This window comes from Enhydra lutris, unplaced genomic scaffold (genome assembly GCF_002288905.1).
Source record: "Enhydra lutris kenyoni isolate GAN:26980312 unplaced genomic scaffold, ASM228890v2 scaffoldscaffold29, whole genome shotgun sequence".
Lineage (NCBI taxonomy): Eukaryota > Metazoa > Chordata > Mammalia > Carnivora > Mustelidae > Enhydra > Enhydra lutris.
In genome coordinates this window covers 5,877,072-5,894,858 of record NW_019154113.1, presented here as the reverse complement: position 1 = coordinate 5,894,858, position 17,787 = coordinate 5,877,072, and the positions used below count along the sequence as shown (strand labels likewise).

The window sequence follows — 17,787 nt, the reverse complement described above, 5'->3', positions numbered from 1 at the left end:
GGCTGGAAATTCAACAGTTGATGTTGTGGTCTTGAGTCTGAATTCTTCAGGGCATAGGCTTGAAACTCAAGCAGGTCACTGTCTTTTTTTTTTTTTTTTTTTAAGATTTTATTTATTTGACAGAGATCACAAGTAGGCAGAGAGGCAGGCAGAGAGAGAGAGAGCAGGCTCCTTGCTGAGCAGAAAGCCCGATGTGGGGCTCGATCCCAGGACCCTGAGATCACGACCTGAGCTGAAGGCAGAGGCTTAACCCACTGAGTCACCCAGGCGCCCCAAGCAGGTCACTGTCTTAAAGAAAAGTCTTTCTACCTTTTTGCTTTGTCCTTCAGGTCATCAACTGATTAGATGAGGCCCACCCAAATCATGGAGTGGAATCTGCTTTATTCAAAGTCTACTGATTTAAATGTTAATCACATCTTAAAAATATTTGCACAGCAGCATCTAGATTGGTGTTTGACCAAACAGCTGAGCACCGTGGCCTAGTCAAGTTGACAACTAAAATTAATCGTCGTAGACCTTCCAAGGATTTCATTTAAATCACCAGAATGTTTTGGGACAGGAGCTACAAATGGCCCAGAATCCCAGTGGTTCTTCCCACATTATTGGGGGAAGGTTTAGCTGTAACAGATACTGAAGTGGACACTTAGGTATTGGTGCTGTAACATCTCTGTTTTTGTGCCGTGAGGCCATAGGCTGGAGTGGGAAGAACTTCCTGGCCTTAGGGGTCAGGAGATCCAGCTTGGAAGCTGAGCTCAGTTACTTCTCTAGAGGATAGGTCTGTTATTAGACAGAATCAGGAAAAAAAAGATTAAAAATAAAATTTAAAAATTTAAAAACAAGATTGAATCATAGCAATCATGTACCTTGGCACTTACATGTGGTTCAAACTAACATCATCTCCATTTACAGCGGGTGGGGAGAGGTGAGACTGAGGTGCAGGAATATCAGAACCTAGGCCAAGGTTTCATAGCAGAGCTGGAATTTGAACCCTAGCAGTCTTGCTTCATATCTGTGTTTCCGACGCTACACTGCGGTTAGTTACTAATAGAATCACCATATAGCATGAAGAAATGCTGAAGCAGTACTCAAATACAAAAGGAAGATATGTTCTAATAATCTGAACAAGATACTTTTGAAATATTTGTGTGTGTGTGTATGTGCACGTGCACACGTGCACTGAGAGGTCCAGCGGAATATATGTATCTAACTCTTTACTCTGGTTGTTTTGGGAGGGAGGCATGTGGGGGTTATAGGGTAGTCGGGAGGGACTTTAATTTTCAATTCCATATACTATAGAGTCACTTGAATATTGCCAGAGAGGATATATTTTACAAATGCACCAAACCAACTATTTGAAAAATATATATAGAGAGAGGGATTTTACTTAATCCTTTGCTTAAAACTTTATATGGATTAAAAAAGAAAAGGTTCTCTAGCAAAAATTTTTCAGTTTAGTTAAAAATATTTTTAGGGGCTCCTGGGTGGCTTAGTTAAGCGTCTGACTCTTGATTTTGGCTCAAGTTATGATCTCAGGGTTGTATGATTAAGCCCCACATCAGTCTCCCACGGGGCATGGAGCAAGCTTAAGATTCTCTCTCTCCCTCTCTTAAAACAAAACAAAACAAAACAAAAAACAGGAAAAAAAAGTTTTTAAACAGGTTGCATACTGTAACTCAGTGTTTGTCAAATATGGGTATGAATGAATATACACTATATATAGTAACAACTGCTTTCAACGTAACAGTGGTTTCATTTGAGTAGATTCAAATTTTTACAACAAACTATTATTGCTTTAGAAATTAAAAATATGTTTAATTATTAAAACATGAGTAAGACCCGTGGTTTCTTTTTTATTTTTATTGGGGGGGGGGGGAGAAAGGAGACAAAGTGTATCTATTTAATTCATACATTGTCATAGAAAATACAATTCTGCAAAAGGAACCTATTTCAAATGGAAGCACTCCCACTAGGAAAGACCAATGGTAATATTTTAGGCTAAAGTAGAATCTAAGTTGAGCTCTTAGCTAAGGATCCGTCAAATCAGATCATTGGCACTCTATTTCCTTGTGTTTTTTAAATTGTGGTAAGAACATTTAAACATGAGATGTTCCGGATAACAAATTTTCAAGTGTGCAGTACAGTATTATTTAACGATCGGGACTACATTCCACAGCAGGATTCTAGAACTTGTTCGGTTTGTGTAACTGAAACTGAACAGCTCCCATCTCTGCCCGCTCCCCAGCCCTTGGCAACCACCATTCCACTCTCTGCTTCTAAGAGTTTTACTTTTTTAGAGACCTCATATAAGTGAAATCCTGTCCTTTTGTGGCTGGCTTATGTCACTTAGCTTAATGTCCTGCAGGTCTGTCCATGTTGTTGCCCAGGGAAGGACATCCTTCTTTTTTTTAAGTCTAAATAATATTCCTTTGTACATTTATACCATATTGTCTTCATCCATTTACCCATCAGTGGACACTTAATTTGTTTTCATACCTTGGGTATTTCAGTGAATAATGCCATAATGAACATGGGAGTACAGGTATTTCTTGGAGACTCTGATCTCAGTTCTTTTGGTTATGTACTCAGAAGTGGGATCTCTGGATTATAGGATAGTTCTATTTTAATTTTTTAAGGAACTGCCGTACACTTTTCCATAGCAGCTGCACCGTATTACACTCCCACCAAGAGTATACAGTGATTCCAGTTTCTCTACATCTATTCCAACACTTGTTATTTTTTGTTTGTTTGGTGTTTTGGTTGTTTTTTGTTGTTGTTGGTGGTGGTGGTTTTTGTAATAGCCATCCTCACAGGTATGAGGTGAGATCTCATTGTGGTTTGGATTTGTATGTCCCTGGTGATTAGTGATGTTGAACACCTTTTCATACACTTGTTGGCCATTTGCCTTTGGAGAAATGTCCATGTAAGTCCTCTGCCCAGGATTAAATCAGATTATTTGTTTTTTGCTACTGAGTTATAGAAGTTCCTTATATTTTAGATATTAACCTGTTATCAAATATGGGGTTCTCAAATATTTTTCCGTATTTTGTAATTTGCTTTTTCCTTTTGTTGATTGTGACCTTTGCTGTGCAGAAGCTTTTTTCTATTTTATTTTTTTTAAGATTTTATTTATTTATTTGTCAGAGAGAGAGAGAGAGAACGAGCACAAACGGGAGCAGCAGGCAGAGGGAGAAGCAGGCTCGCCGGTGAGCAAGGAGCCCCATGTGGGGCTCAATCCCATAATCCCCAGGATCATGACCTGAGCTGAAGGCAGTCTCTTAACCGACTGAACCACCCAGGTGTGCTTTTTAGGGTGCAGAAGTTTTTAGAGTGATAGAGTCCCACTCGCCTATTTTTACTTGTGTTGTTGTGCTTTTGGTGTCATATCCAAGAAATCATTACCAAGTCCAATGTCAAGATTTCCCCTTATTTATACCACATTTCTTCTAGGAGTTTTATAGTCTCAGGTCTTGCGTATGTCTTTGATCCATTTTGAGTTGATCTTCTTATGCACAGTGCAGGACGAAGGTCCAATTTCATTCTTTTGCCTGTGGGTGTCCAGCTTCCCAGCGCCATTTGACGAAGAGACTGTCCTTTTCCCATTGTGTGTTCTTGGCTTCCTTGTGGAAGGTCCGTTGACAGCGTATGTGTGGGTCTATTTCTAGGCTTTCTGTCCTCTTCCATTTGTCTGTGTATCTGTCTTTATGCCAGTACCATACTGTTCTGATTACTGAAGCTTTGTAAAATATTTTGAAGTCAGGAAGTAAGATGCCTCCAGTCCTGTTCTTTCTCAAGACTATTTTTGGCTATTTTTGTTGGTTCCATGTGAATTTTGGAATTTTGTTTTTTCTATTCCTGTTTTAAAAGTGCCATTGGAGTTACTTCCAAATTGCTCAGAATAACTCACCCACGTGTTTACTAACTTGTCCCATCTGTCAGCAGATCCGCAGCAGACCTCACCCGTAAGCAGGTAGGTAGGTAACCACACCATTGGCTGCTGTCCACTGCTTTCAAGCTCAGAGTTGGAGTTTGGTTTTCTTCGGGAATTCCCCTTGGTCTTTGAGGCCAGAGTGATGACACGAAAGAGCCAGCTGTCTCGGTGACTGGCGTGGGATAGAGACCTGTTTGTGAGAGGCACGTAGAGCTCTTTGTCTTGTGGCTTCCCTCTGTCTTTCGAAACAACTTAGCACTCCATTCTCCGACGTACTCTAGTTTATCTGTAAATAATCTCTTCGGATTCTTATATGGTCAGATCACTTAGTAGGAGATGTTTCTCATTTCCTTACCTTTGCTTTTTATGGCTAGTACTTTCTTCTGTGAAACAATTAACATCAGTTAATACTGGCATTATTTGCTTACTTGTGTTTGGAATTTTTGTGTTTCTTTCAGCAGAATTGGCACCCTCTTTTTTTCTTTTAATTGTATTTAATTTTATTTTTTTTTCCACTCTTCCAAAATTCATCATTTATGCACCACACCCCGTGCTCTGTACAGTACCTGCCCTCCTTAATACCCACCACCAGGCTCACCCAACCCGCACCCCCCTCCCCTCCAAAACCCTCAGTTTGTTTCTCAGAGTCCACAGTCTCCTGGCTTGTCATCCGCACCCCCTTAAGGTGACTAATGACACTTTGCACAGGCAAAATACTCTTCAACAAAGAAGTGAATTGTTCTTAACTGTTTTTTCCTCCTTGTATCACTCAACAATTACGTATTGATCATGTGTTATGTGCCAAATTCGGTACTAGGTACGGGAGATTCAGCTGTGACCAAACCAGCTGATACTTCTTTCCCCATGCATAGATCACCCCTAACGTTCTAGGGCATGGACCCATCAAGTGCAGAAGCCAATGTACTGCACACAGGATCTCCCCTGAGAGACAGTCACCGCTAACATAAATGTCACAAACGTAAATATGTCATGAGATGATTCTCCCTTAAGTTAATATGTGCACAGGCTTGCGATGTCATCTGATAAATTCTGTCTAATAAATATTATTTTTCTTCTGGCTTGAATTTCTGTATGAGTCAAAGCTATGCTTTTTGTTTCTAATCAGGAAGCACGTTTGCAAAGAAAATACCATATTTCTTATGATATTTTGGGCTCCAGTATGTGCCAACCACATTGTGATTTTTTTTTTAAAAAATAGTGGTATTTCTGTATTTTAAAACTAAGCTGAAATGCGCTTTTTCCTGCCTCGCCTATAAATAAGTTCAGAGATTCTAAAGCAACAAATGTCATGTCTGATGTTCTTTGTAGGATTTACTAGTATCTTTCTCCTAACTATAGAGTTTATTGCTTAGCTCAGAATTTCTCCCTAAAACTATCCTGTCTCTGGAGCCACATTTCTGGAATCTTAAAGGATCAAACTAGCCCAAATCCATTCTTTAGGAGGTAGATTTGGTGTACTTGTAACAACTTAGATCATTAATGCAACAAGCAGATACAATGTGTTGTTAGATCACTCCCCAAAAGTAAGTAAGTACACAGAGTTGGGATTTTTTTGTAGCACAAATATGACACCTCTGCTTTACCCACCCCTACTCCCTTAAACGTCATAAGACGTTAATGATGCCAATGGGCATGACGTTTCAGTAAGTTAAAAAAAAAAATCTTTATGGAGTTGAATTCTTTTACTTAAAACCTTCATTTTTAAAAACTCAGTGGCATGAAATGTGTTGCTTCTTCTTCTTCTTCTTCTTCTTCTTCTTCTTCTTCTTCTTCTTCTTCTTTTTTTAAAGATTTCATTTATTTGACAGAGATCACAAGTAGGCAGAGAGGCAGGCAGAGAGAGAGGAGGAAGCAGGCTCCCTGCTGAGCGGAGAGCCCGATGCGGGACTCGATCCCAGGACCCTGAGATCATGACCTGAGCCAAATGCAGAGGCTTAACTCACTGAGACACCCAGGTGCCCCAGAAATGTATTGCTTCTATGAATGATTTTCACATAACATAATGATTTAAAAAAAAAAAACAACAAGGAGAGTTAAGTTTGATTAGCTGATCCTCAAAAATCCACTTACCATTTAAGATCACCTTATGTCTGAGTTTCATTTCAGTTGTGATGTATACAAATATGTACATTCTGGTGTAGCAAATTATCTGAAATAGGGTTCTAACCAACTTTAAGTTTTTTTTTAATTAAGGTAATACAAAGTATTTAGTGACTTAACATTTATGTAGTTTCCTGAATTGAGAAAATCTCAAAAGTGATACTTTCCTCTTCATTTTCTTAGGAGTGTAATTTGCAAAGCAGAATGTTTTAATTTTGGTCGAGTCAGATTTTTCCACTTTAATTTTATATTTAGTGCTTTTCGTGTCCTAACTAATCTTTACTTACCCCAAGGTTAAAAGGATGCTCCACATTCCATTCCATTGATCTGTCTGTCTCTCAGCACCAAACTGTGTTGATTCTATAGTTAATATATATATTAAGTCTTAATATCAGATAAAGTGATATTTCTACTTTAGTCTTCTCTTTCCAGATTGTATTAACTATTCTCGGTCCTCTGCATTTCCATATACATTTTAGAATAAGCTTAACTTTGTCTCAGAATAAAAGACCCTTGTGGTGGATTTTGAAAAGAACTGCATTTGATCTATAGATCAACTTGGAGAGAATTAACGTCTTTGCTATGTTGATTCTGCCAGTGTATGAATACCATGATTCTCCATGTATTTAGGTGCTCTTTTATTTCTTCTGTCAGTATTTAATAATTTTCAGCATTCAGATCCTTATTTTGTTTAATTTACACCCAAATATTTCCCTTTCTTTGTGACTATATATTATGATATTTTTAAATTCCAATTTCTGTGTGTTCATTATTAGTGTGTGGAAATGTGATTTATTTTTGTGTTTTGATCTAATGTGCTTGCAACCTTGCTGAACTTGCTTAAGAGTCTAGGAGTATATTTTATGGATCCCTTGTATTTTCTATGTAGACAATCATATCATGCTGTCTGAAAGTAGAAATAGTTTTACTTCTCCCCCTTCCACGCTGAATGCCTTTTGTTTCTTTTTCTTGCCTTAGTGCACTGGTTAAAACTTCAAGTTTTGTTGCTTACAGTGGTGATAGTAAATATTACTTTAAAGTGTTATGTTAGCAGTAAGGTTTTTTGGTTTTTGGTTTTTGGGTTTTTTTTAAGATTCTAATTATCAAATTGTGGAAGAGTCCCCTCTGTTCCTAGTTTGCTGAGACTTTTTATCGTGAATGGATGTTGTATTTTGTCAAATGTTTTTCCTGAGTCCACTGATACCATACGATTTTTTTTTTCATTCACCTTTTGAAATGGTGGATGAAATTGATTTTCAAATATTAAACCAGCCCTACGTACCCAGAATAACTCCCATTTGATCATGGTGTATTGTTCTTTTTCTACGTTTCTATATTAATTTAGTTGAGGATTACTTTTTGAGGATTTTTGTATCCATGTTCTTGAGAGATCTGGTCTGTAGTTTTCTAGATTTGTACTCTTTGGCTTCAGAGTCAGAGTAAGACTGTCCTCATAAAATGAATTGGGAAGTGTTCCTCCTCTTCTATTTTTCTGCAAGAGATTGTGTAAAAATTCCTCTTAGCTCTTCTTTAAATGTTTGATAGAATGCTCCAGTGAAATCATCTGAGCCTGAAAATTTCTTTTTTAATTACATAATCAGTTTCTTTAACAGTTATAAGACTGTTCAGGCTGGATATTTCATCTTGATTGAGTGTTGGTTGGTAGTTTGTAGTTTTCAAGGTATTCATCTATTCTCAGTTCACAAATTTATGATTATGAAGTTGTTCATAATATTCTTTTCTTTTTAAAGGATTCAAGATCTGTCGTGACATCACTTGCTTCATTTCTTTCCCTCTGTTTATCTTTGTCAGTCTTGCTGAAGATGTATCGATTTTATTGATCTTTTTAGTCCTAGTAAAATTTTCAATTTCATTGATTTCTTTATTATTTCTTCCGTCTGCTTGCTTCGAGTTTACTTTGCCTTTTGGGGAGGGGGGTGGGGGGTTAGAGTAGAAGCTCAGATTATTGATTTGAGACCTTTCCTTTTTAACAAGCATTTAAGCACTCTAAATTTCTCTCTCAGCACTGTTTTACTATGTCTTAAAATTTTTGATATGTTGTATTTTCATTTTCATCCAGTTCATGTAAGTTTTTATATCCTTTAAGACTGCCTCTTTAATCCATGGGAAAGTAGTCATTTGACCCAAGAGTCAGAGGAGGTCAAAGAACTGTGTTATTTTATTTCTACATTTGGAGATTTTCCTGTGGTCTTTCTGTTACGGATTTCTAATTTGATTCCATTATGGACAGAGAATATGCTCTATGATTTTTACTTACTTTAGACTTTCTGCATAAATTGTTTTTCATTCTCTGACTTCCTGATGGAAGCTTAGGTTATTGATTTTAGAGCTTTCTTCTTTTCTGATACATGTGTTTCATTTGCTGCAAGCTTCCCTTTAATACTGCTTCTGCTGCATACCACAATTTTTTGATCAGTTGTATCTCATTTTCACTCAATTCAAAATATTCTTCTAAAGATTATTTTATTTTTTGAGAGAGAGAGCACAAGCTGGGAGAGGGGCAGAGGGAGAGATAGAAGTTCAAGCAGACTACACAGGACTCAATCCCATGACCCTGAGATCATGACTTGAGCCGAAATTAAGAATTGGACACTTAACTAACTGAGCCGCCCAGGTGCCCCTCAGTTCAAAACATTTTAGTTTCTCTGGAAACCTGTTCTTTCACCCCTGTATTTTTTAGAATTTAATCATTTAATTTTCAAATATTTGGGGATTTTCCACCTGTCTTTCTATTATTGATTTCTAAATTCAATTCCAGTAGTGGTCTGAGAACAACGTTTGTATGATTTCTCTTCCTTTAAATTTTTTATGCTGTGATTTTATGTCCTAGAGTATGGTCTATTTTGCTGAATAATATTACACATGAGCTTGAGAAGAATGTGTTATTTCTCTGTTGTTGGATAGAGTATCTATAAATGTCAGGTCCAGTTGATTAATGATGGTGAGTTCAACTGTATTTTCCCTTATTTTTTCTTCTTTCTAGATATATCAATTACTTAAAGAGAGGTGTTGAAATCTCCAGCTCAAATACTGTGTCTGTTTCTTCTTACAGTTCTATCATTTTGTGCCTCAAATGTTTTGATGCTCTGTTATTAGGTTCACACACATTTCACATTGTTATATCTTTTTGGAGAATTAACACCTGTATTGTGATGTCATGCCCCTCCTTATGTCTGATACTTTTTCTTGTCCTGAAGTCCACTTCATCTGAAATTTATAAAACTATTCCATCTTTCTTTAATTAGTGTTAACATGCTTTATTTAACATTAGTGTTAACGTGCTTTATACTTCCCCCTCCCTTTACTCTTAACCTGTCCGCATCTATATGTTTAATGTGGGTTTCTTGTACACAGCATATAGTTGGATCTCATTTTTCATCTACTGATGTATTTTCTTTTAATTGGTATAGTTAGACAATTCAAATTTAAACTAAATTTAAAGATTTAGTTGGTTTAATATCTACTGTGTTTGTAATTATTTTCTATTTTTTATATGTTTTTCCTTTCTCCACCCCACCCCCCAATTTTCTGCCTACTCTGGTTTTAATTGAGCATTTTACATGATTCCATTTTCTCTCCTCTCTTAGCATACCAATTCTACTCCTTTTTCAAAAATGTATAGTGCTTTCCTTAGAGTTTGCAATATACATTTTTTTCACGAAAGCCCATCTTTAAAGGATACTATATTCCTCAATGTGTAGTACAGGTGTCTTGTAACAGAATATTCCACATTCCTCTCCATCCTTTAGGAAATTGCTGTTGTACATGTCACTATCCGTCTGTGGTACTCATACTATATGTTGCTACCCTTATTACTTTAAGTGAATTATACTTTAGATAATTAGAAATTAGAAAAATAAAGTATTTTATGTTACCTTTATTTATTCCTTCTCTAGTAGGCTTCCTGGTTTTTTTAGATCTGAGTTCTGACATATATTCTTTTCCTTCTCACCAAAGAACTCTTTCCAACCTTTCTTGCAAGGCAAGTCCATCTGGCATTGAATTTTCCTCAGTTATCAGTTTGTCTGAAAAACTCTTTATACTCCTTTCTTTTGAAGGATAATTTTACTGAGTATAGGATTCTAAGTTAGTGATTTTTTTTTTCTTTGAGCATACTAAATATTTTACTCCATGCTTTTCTTGTTTGCTTGAAATAAATCCACTGTAGTTCATATGCTTGTTCTTCCATAGGTAAGGATAATTTTATTGGGTATAGAATTCTAAGGTAGTTTTTTTTTTTTTTTAGCACACTAATTATTTTACTCCAGTCTTTTCTTGCTTGCATGGTTTCCAATAAGGCCTCTGTAGTTCATATACTGTCCTTCCATAGATAAAGGTTTTTTTTTTCCTCCTCTGATTTTTTGAAAATGTCCTTTTTCTCTCTTTTTTTTTTTTTTTTTCTAGTTTGACTATTATATGCCTATGTGTTGTTTGGGGGTTATTTTGTTTTGTTTTTGATATTTATCCTGTTTGGTGCTGTTAAACTACTGGCTCCGTAACACATTTTGTGACGTTCTTCACCATCACTAGTTAAATTTCTTTTCGTTTCTCTCCTCCTTCTCCTCTGGGATGATAATTATGCAAATGTTGTACCTTTAGAAACTGTCCCCCAGATCATGGATTTTCTGTTCTACGTTTCAGAATTCCCTGTTAATATTAACATCTGTGTCATATCTGGCTCTGGTTCTGAAGTTTTGTCTATTCAACATGTGCTTTTTCTTGCCTTATGTCATGTCTGTAATTTTTTGTCGAAAGTGAGACATGTTGTATTGGGTAAAAAGAACTGAGGTAAATAGCCATTTAGTGTAAAATTTTATGTTAACCAAGCTCGGAGTTGTACTGTCTTATATTTGCTGAAGGTGTAGGTGCCAGAGGCTTCAAATGCAGATTCTTTCAATGTCCTTGTTTTAGTCTCCTCACTTGACTTTGGGCTTCCCTGTGTAGTCCTCCTTAGAGAGTCAGCATCTTGCACTTGTTTTATCTGTAATCCACTGTTCTTATGCTGGGAACCAGTTGCTCCAGTGCTAAGGTGTGAGGTAAAGAAGTGTTCTGAAGTTTTATGATTATATCTCAATATCCTAGTGGGCCTGTATATCTGGGCTGTGACTTTCACAAGCCTCTCTTGTGTCTTATAACTTGCTTTCCCCCCTTAGGTGAAGTGGGTAGACTAGAGGGGGCTAGAGTGAGAACAGTGCCCTTCTTCAGCTGGGAAAAGGCTCTGATAGACTCTTTTCCTCTGGAGAGCTGTCCTTTGTTCTGGAATGCTCTGGGCATGTTACACAATAACCGCTTCTTTCCTCCCCCTGACTGAGCTGCAGGGGGATTTTTTTTTTTTTTTTTAATTTTTACCATGACAGCCTATAGGGTTTCTATAGGTAAAACCCAGGAATGTGTGGGACAATGCTAAGACTACAGCTCCAAGACTATATGATTCCCAGGCTAGCCTACACTCAGCCACCAGCAGTTCTAGTGTGTTCTGTCCAGGTGAGCAGATCTCAGCTGTGACTCTGCAGATTCACTGGTCTCTCTAGACTTCAAGGTTGTTCTTTGCCCTACACCCTCAATTCCCTGGTGGCTGGAAGAAAAGTTGTTGATTTTCAATTTGTTCTGTTTGTTCCTGTATGAACAGGAGTGACAATTGCTACACTCTTTATCAGGGATGAAACTACATGGGTCCTCTGTATAATTTTAGTTCTTTCCAATTTGTTGAATTATGTTTTAGAGTCAAGGATAGAGTCTATCCTGGTGAATGTTCCATGGACATATGGGCGGGGGGAGTGTAATCTGCTGTTGTTGGGCGGAGTGTTCTATATACGTCGGTTAGATTCTTTGGTTCAATTGAGTTGTTTGGTTTTGCTGATTTTCTGTCTTTGCTGTATTTGCTGATTTTCTGTCTACTGGCTCTGTCAGTTGCTGAGAATGGGATATTGAAGTTTGCACTCTAATTGTGGATTTGTCTATTTCTCCTCCCAGTGCTGTTATTTTTAAAACCACTTTAATGAGATAATTCACATATCATACAATTCACCTGCTTAAAGTATACAATTCAGCAGTTTTCACTATATTCATGGATATGTGCAGCCAGCACCGCAGTCCATTGTAAATTATTTTTCTCACCCTGTAAGAAACCTTGTACCCTTGAGCTATCACTCTGTATTCCCCCTTACCCAGCATGAAGCAACTACTTACTTTGCCTCTACCGATCTCTCTGTCCTGGTCCTTTGGCTAGAGGGAGCAGGCTTTTCTTGGAGATTGTTTTTTTTTTTCCCCTGTGCCTGTTGGCGGTTCTGGATTTCTACAAGCATCCTATCTAGCTAAAGGAGAGGTAATAAGAAAACCTAGGGAACTCGCCACTGCTGTGTTGCCTCTCAGGTCCCAAGGTTTCTAAGCTGTCCACCTTTTTTCTATTCTTCAGACCCTCCCTACACTTGTTTGTTGTGTTATGGCCGGTTCATTGTGTTTTAACATAAGAGGAAGGACCTGAAAGGACTGGACTCCTCCATCTTAGCAGAACCAAAAATCCCCACCCAAATACATTTTGCCCCGAAAATCCAAAGGGACCACAGTGTGTATCTATTTCTTCATAAATGTCACTCTTCTGAAACTTTACCAATGCAGCAAACCCCTGCCTTTTCAGAGAATTTGGAGGATTTCTCTCTCACCTCTAGTAGGCGTGTGTCCTATTAAGTGTCAAGTGTGTGCGCTGCTTCCCCTCATCGATGTGTACTTTTGGGTCTTGGTGAAGGAAATGCCTTCCTGGCTCTCCCAAAGGTCTTCAGGAGGTGGCTGAGCAAGTTGCACCACATTGAACCCCCTTCAAAGTCCCCATTTCTCTAAAGCTTTGATCTCTTCCCTCTAGAGTGTGCAGTGGGAGTTTCAGCATCGCTGCCCCCTTGACTGTAGGCCTTTACTGACTCAGGGCTTGTGTCAGCCATTACAGGTGCTCGGGCTAACACGTTAAATCCTGAGGCATATGTGAACACTCTCGTTGGCCTGATCCAACCTTAGATTTAGTGTTGCTGGCGAATTTACTTAGAATCCATTTGCATGCTTGCTTCTCAGGCTCCTGCTAATAAAATTTGGCAAGATCCTGCAACTTCGTGTATGTTCTCTCCCCCATTAGCAGCCTTGCAATGAATTCTCTAGATCGTGCTGGGATTTTACACCCTTTGTGGCCCTAGAGACAGTGACTGGTGGTGGTGGTGGGTTCTGAAGAGACTAGGCGTTTCCTTTTAAGGTGACCACCCCCTCCCCCCCAGGATGAAGTCAGTGAAATGTTGTTAGGCAAGGAAATACTCGTTGTGTCAGAGGGTAAGAAAGGCTGTTTCTGATGTGAAGAAATGTTTGGAGATATTAGAAGTTCAAGGTTCTCAGCTTTGTGTCTGAACAGAGGTTTCAATTTCAAGTCTCACAGTCCTACCCCTTCCCAGCAAACACCTTTACCTTAGTATAAGAGACTCTGCATAAATGTACTCTTGCCCGGGTGGCATGGGTTCTGCACCCTGTAAGTTCAGGCTTCAGATATGTCCTTCCTGTAGCTTCACAGAATAAGAATTCCTTTAGAGCCAACAGAAATGTTGATTCCCCACCTATGCCTTGAGTTGAGAGTTCAAGGCACGTGCTTAATTGGGGGTGGGGCTGGAGATGGGGAGTGGGGAGCGATCATCTCTTTAGCCATCACAAGAAGCCATCTCATGCACAATCTCTGAACTCGCTAGGATGCCACAGCCACTTGACCTCCCAGCGCCTTAGCCTGCCTTGGCAGTCTCCTTGAGTGATACTTTTGAGTGCTCGTGATGCCACACCACACTGCATATTAGCAGTGTCCCATTTTTCCCTAGTAAGAAGGCTGTTCATGCACTGGTCAACCCCATTCCAGAATTCCATCTGGATGGGCTGTTTTCTTAGGCCCCTTCTTGTAACACTTACTAAATCAGTTGGGAAACTGGCTGGAAAGCACACATTAAGAGGATTTTGAAGAGAAATGAATGGAGAGAGACTATTTGCAGAAGTTGAGGCAGGATTCAGAGCACCCACAAGGATGATAAAACCCCTGGAAACTTACAACAGTAGGAAGCTCTACCATCCTTATCCTTTAGGCCTGAAGGACAAGGGGGATCTGGAAGCTGCTAAGAACCAGAGCCAACAGAAGGGCTGCCCGGTAGGAGCTCTAGTCAGAGAGGTAGAGGTGGAGTATAAATACTCAATCTTAACACAAAAGCAAAGAAAAAACCAGCAAAAATGGTCACAATCAAATTTTCCAGTACTCTGGAAATTAACAAAAGTCTTACAGCAATCTGGTGTGCATTTACACACGAAAAGTGGCCGAAGCTCACAACAGAGATCTTTGTGATGTGATAAAGTATCCTAGCCCCATCTTGTAGTCTTAACCCTGAAAATCAAGAATCTCCAATGACAGGTAAAACCAGCGTTCTGACAACAACTGAAAAGGGGTGGAAGGGAGCTAGGGCTTCTTCAAAGGTCCATGGCCAGAGAGCCCTGTCATTGCCCTGATTTGGTGGTTTGCTGACAGCCTATCTTTTTTTGACTTCAGTCAAAGCTCACCAAAGCAAAAAGCCTCTTCCCTGGGGGTGTTTGTCAAAAATTGTCAAACCAATTAGAGGCAACTGCTTAATGTCACAGCTGCCTGAGGCAGTGAAAAACTGTTGGGGCCAACAGTAGACTAACCATAAGGCTGAAAAGGGGAATTGGGGAAATAAGGTTTCTGTAGGGGCTTTAAGAAGCACTCACATATCTCTGGGAGTCTGGCCACATGCATGCATAGGGACGTAAACTCGCTCAGAAAAGACCTGGAAGGCCCTGAGCTCTGGCTGATTTTTGAGGCCCTTTGCAAGCAGGAAGCAAAAGCTGAGGCGGAGTGGGCATTACCTGGCTGAGTGTTGGAGTGTTACTGGACTACAAGAAGGGCCACCTAGGGTAGCTTTATCCTCCGGTCAGCCAAACCTAGCTGGAAACCAGTTGGTAAGGGAATCTAGGACTGATCCAGAAATGTAAGACAAAAGTATCCACAGAGGTAGGTCTGGCTCTTGCCTTGAAGGCATTTACCAATCAAGATGAAAATGGTAGCAAAGCTTCTTTTGGAAGACTGTCAGAGCCCAGGGAAAAGTAAATAAAAACTTACAGAGAAACAAAATGACCAGTGGATGCCCGATACTCGGTGGGGAGCAGTTTGAAGAGGGGGGTGGCAGTTGGTTGCAAAGGAAGACAAGAAGCTTTGGAGAATAAAAAATATTTCATATATTGATTTTGGTGTTAAATAATTGTATTCAAATCTCATTCAACTGTGTACTTAAGGCAGGTGAATTTTCTTGTATGTTTGTATGTTTGTAACTAGACTTGAAAAAGAGGAAATATTCAACTTTTCTCTCTCCCTGCCCTTCATTGTCCTGCTGTGCCTCTGCCTACCTAATTCAGTCCAAAAACCAGCCATCAGGCAGCTTTGGTGGTAGGGTCTGTGGAGGCGACCTTCTTGGGCAACAGAGAAAAGCAAAGACTGGATTAGGGGGTGGGGAAACAGAAGATAATCAGCACAGCAGGTCTTGTAGAAACAACAGTAAATTATTCTCTCCTCACTAGAGGATAGCGCTGCTGGTGGGAAAACCAGGCCTCTCATAGCTGGAGCTGTCCAGAGTGGGTCAGAGGGCTCCTGACTCAGTATGGAAAGGTGCCAGATGGGAGTCTGAGATCTGATTCCTCCGCTCTGCGGGAAGAAGCCCCTCCAATTTTCTTACGGAGTTTCTGAAATTACCTCTTCAAACAATCCTGTGTGAATACACGTGTAGGATAAAGTCCTTATCCCTTTTTTTTTTTTTTCAAAATTTCTTCAATAATATTAAGTGTTCTAGCTAAATTGGTGATGTGTTCTGTGACTTGATTTTTATTTTTTATTTATTTATTTATTTTTAAGATTTTATTTATTTATTTGACAGACAGAGATCACAAGTAGGCAGAGAGGCAGGCAGAGAGAGGGGGGGAAGCAGGCTCCCTGCTGAGCCGAGAGCCCGATGCGGGGCTCGATCCCAGGACTCTGAGATCATGACCTGAGCCAATGGCAGAGGCTTTAACCCACTGAGCCACCCAGGCGCCCCTGTGACGTGATTTTTAATACTGTATTTCAAATTCTATTATTGCACTGTTGGTTCTAATAAGCAGGATTCAGACCATAACGGTGGAAAAAGCTTATTTTTTCCCTTGAGCTGCTAAACTCGGGGGATATTATGTCACTTGAAAACCGCTAATAAAATGAGTGCATGCATACCTCACCTGATTCCAGAGCTCAGTTTTAAAAGGAAATTTACATTTGCGTGGTGGCTTTTTTGGCCAGGCCCCATTCTTCACTTTCACAAAGGAAAAGACAGCCCCCGATGGAAAGAATCCAGAGACTTTAATCTTGAACTCACAGTGTTCTCTCCCTTTCTTCCCCTTCCAGGAGGACAACAGTGAGCTTCGTGGCTTACTGTTGCTCCACCCAGTGTCTGCAGACTTTTGACCTACTGAGCTGATAAACACCCGAGAGCCCCAGGAGCCTTGCCAGCCTGACACCGCGGCTGCCTGCAGATCGCACCCTGTTTGCGTCCAGCCTGGCGGAACAGGCCCTCACATCCTGTCCTGTGCCATGCTGGCGGGGAGCTGCCGAACTCTCTGGAAATGTCGTGATGGAGCTTCCGAGCTGAAATGCCTTCACCCTACCCCCCCCACCCCACGTTGGAATATATCGTCTCCCAAATTAAGGACCCTTTGTCTTCCGTGTTTTTCTTTTCACATGAGTGTGTCTCATAAGCAAACTATTCAGTGTGACGTGCCTCCCCAGATCTTGAAAGCCAAGTTCCTGTTGCTTGAAGAACTTTAATTTGATAACGGAGTGAAATGAACTTTTGAACACATGTACCTTCAAGATACTTTTTTTCTTTGCCTTTCCTTTTTGTGCCCAGGGAACTGTTTCCTCCCAGAGATTATCCTCCATGTTTTTACCTATGTTCTGCAAACTCTATGGCCGTCATCCTGTTGAATAACAGGCACGGGGAGGGGGCCGGGGAGTGGGGTGGGGTGGGGTGGGGTGGGGGGAGCGCGCCAGAGTTGGCAGTGACGTCAGACTCCGGCGGAGGCCCTGCTAGGGTCCTAGCATACACCCTCCAGAAAGTTACAACCTGGTTTATAAGTTTTGCAGCACATTAAGAGAACTTTGTGAGTGCTTTTTTAAATGCAAAAATGCAGATGATAAATGAAATACACTCTGGCTTGAAAGGCTATTTCAAAATGATTTTTTTTTTTATATGAGTTTGAGGAATATTTGAGGCTTTAAAAGATCTGATCTTCTTTCCAGATTTAAACATTTTCTGGCTAACGAGAAAGGGAGAGATAAAACATGTCAAAATATGTCCTCCAGTGCTTCTTGCTAGATGGGCTTATGATTAAATTTATATTAACTTTGAAATATTGTTGTTATATATGAAAAACGGGCCCCAGCTACTCGTGCTCCTGGGTTTTTGCCAGGTGATTCTAAGTACAACCTGTGCCCACTTATTTAAATACCTGGTGTATTAGATTCTCTTCATTTTGACCCTAGATTTCTTATGTACCTAACACACTATTGTCCAGATACCACTGAGGAAATACAGAAAAAATTGCAGGCGCAAATTCAGCCTTGGACTTTTGGGGGGGAAAAAAACCCCATAAATGGAAAGTCTGCAAGATGA

General features: G+C 39.7%; 1 protein-coding gene across 3 annotated transcripts in view; it reads left to right on the top strand.

The window, feature by feature from the left end:
- Positions 1 to 17,107, top strand: part of LOC111152679 (leucine rich repeat containing 28) — a 156,273-nt gene extending 139,166 nt beyond the window's left edge. For all 3 annotated transcript variants that reach the window (XM_022511241.1, XM_022511238.1, XM_022511240.1), the window contains one exon: positions 16,521 to 17,107. In XM_022511241.1, coding sequence (XP_022366949.1) covers positions 16,521 to 16,593 — 73 coding nt within the window. In that variant the 3' untranslated portion in view covers positions 16,594 to 17,107. The remainder of the gene's footprint in view (positions 1 to 16,520) is intronic.
- Positions 17,108 to 17,787: the final 680 nt, after the last annotated feature.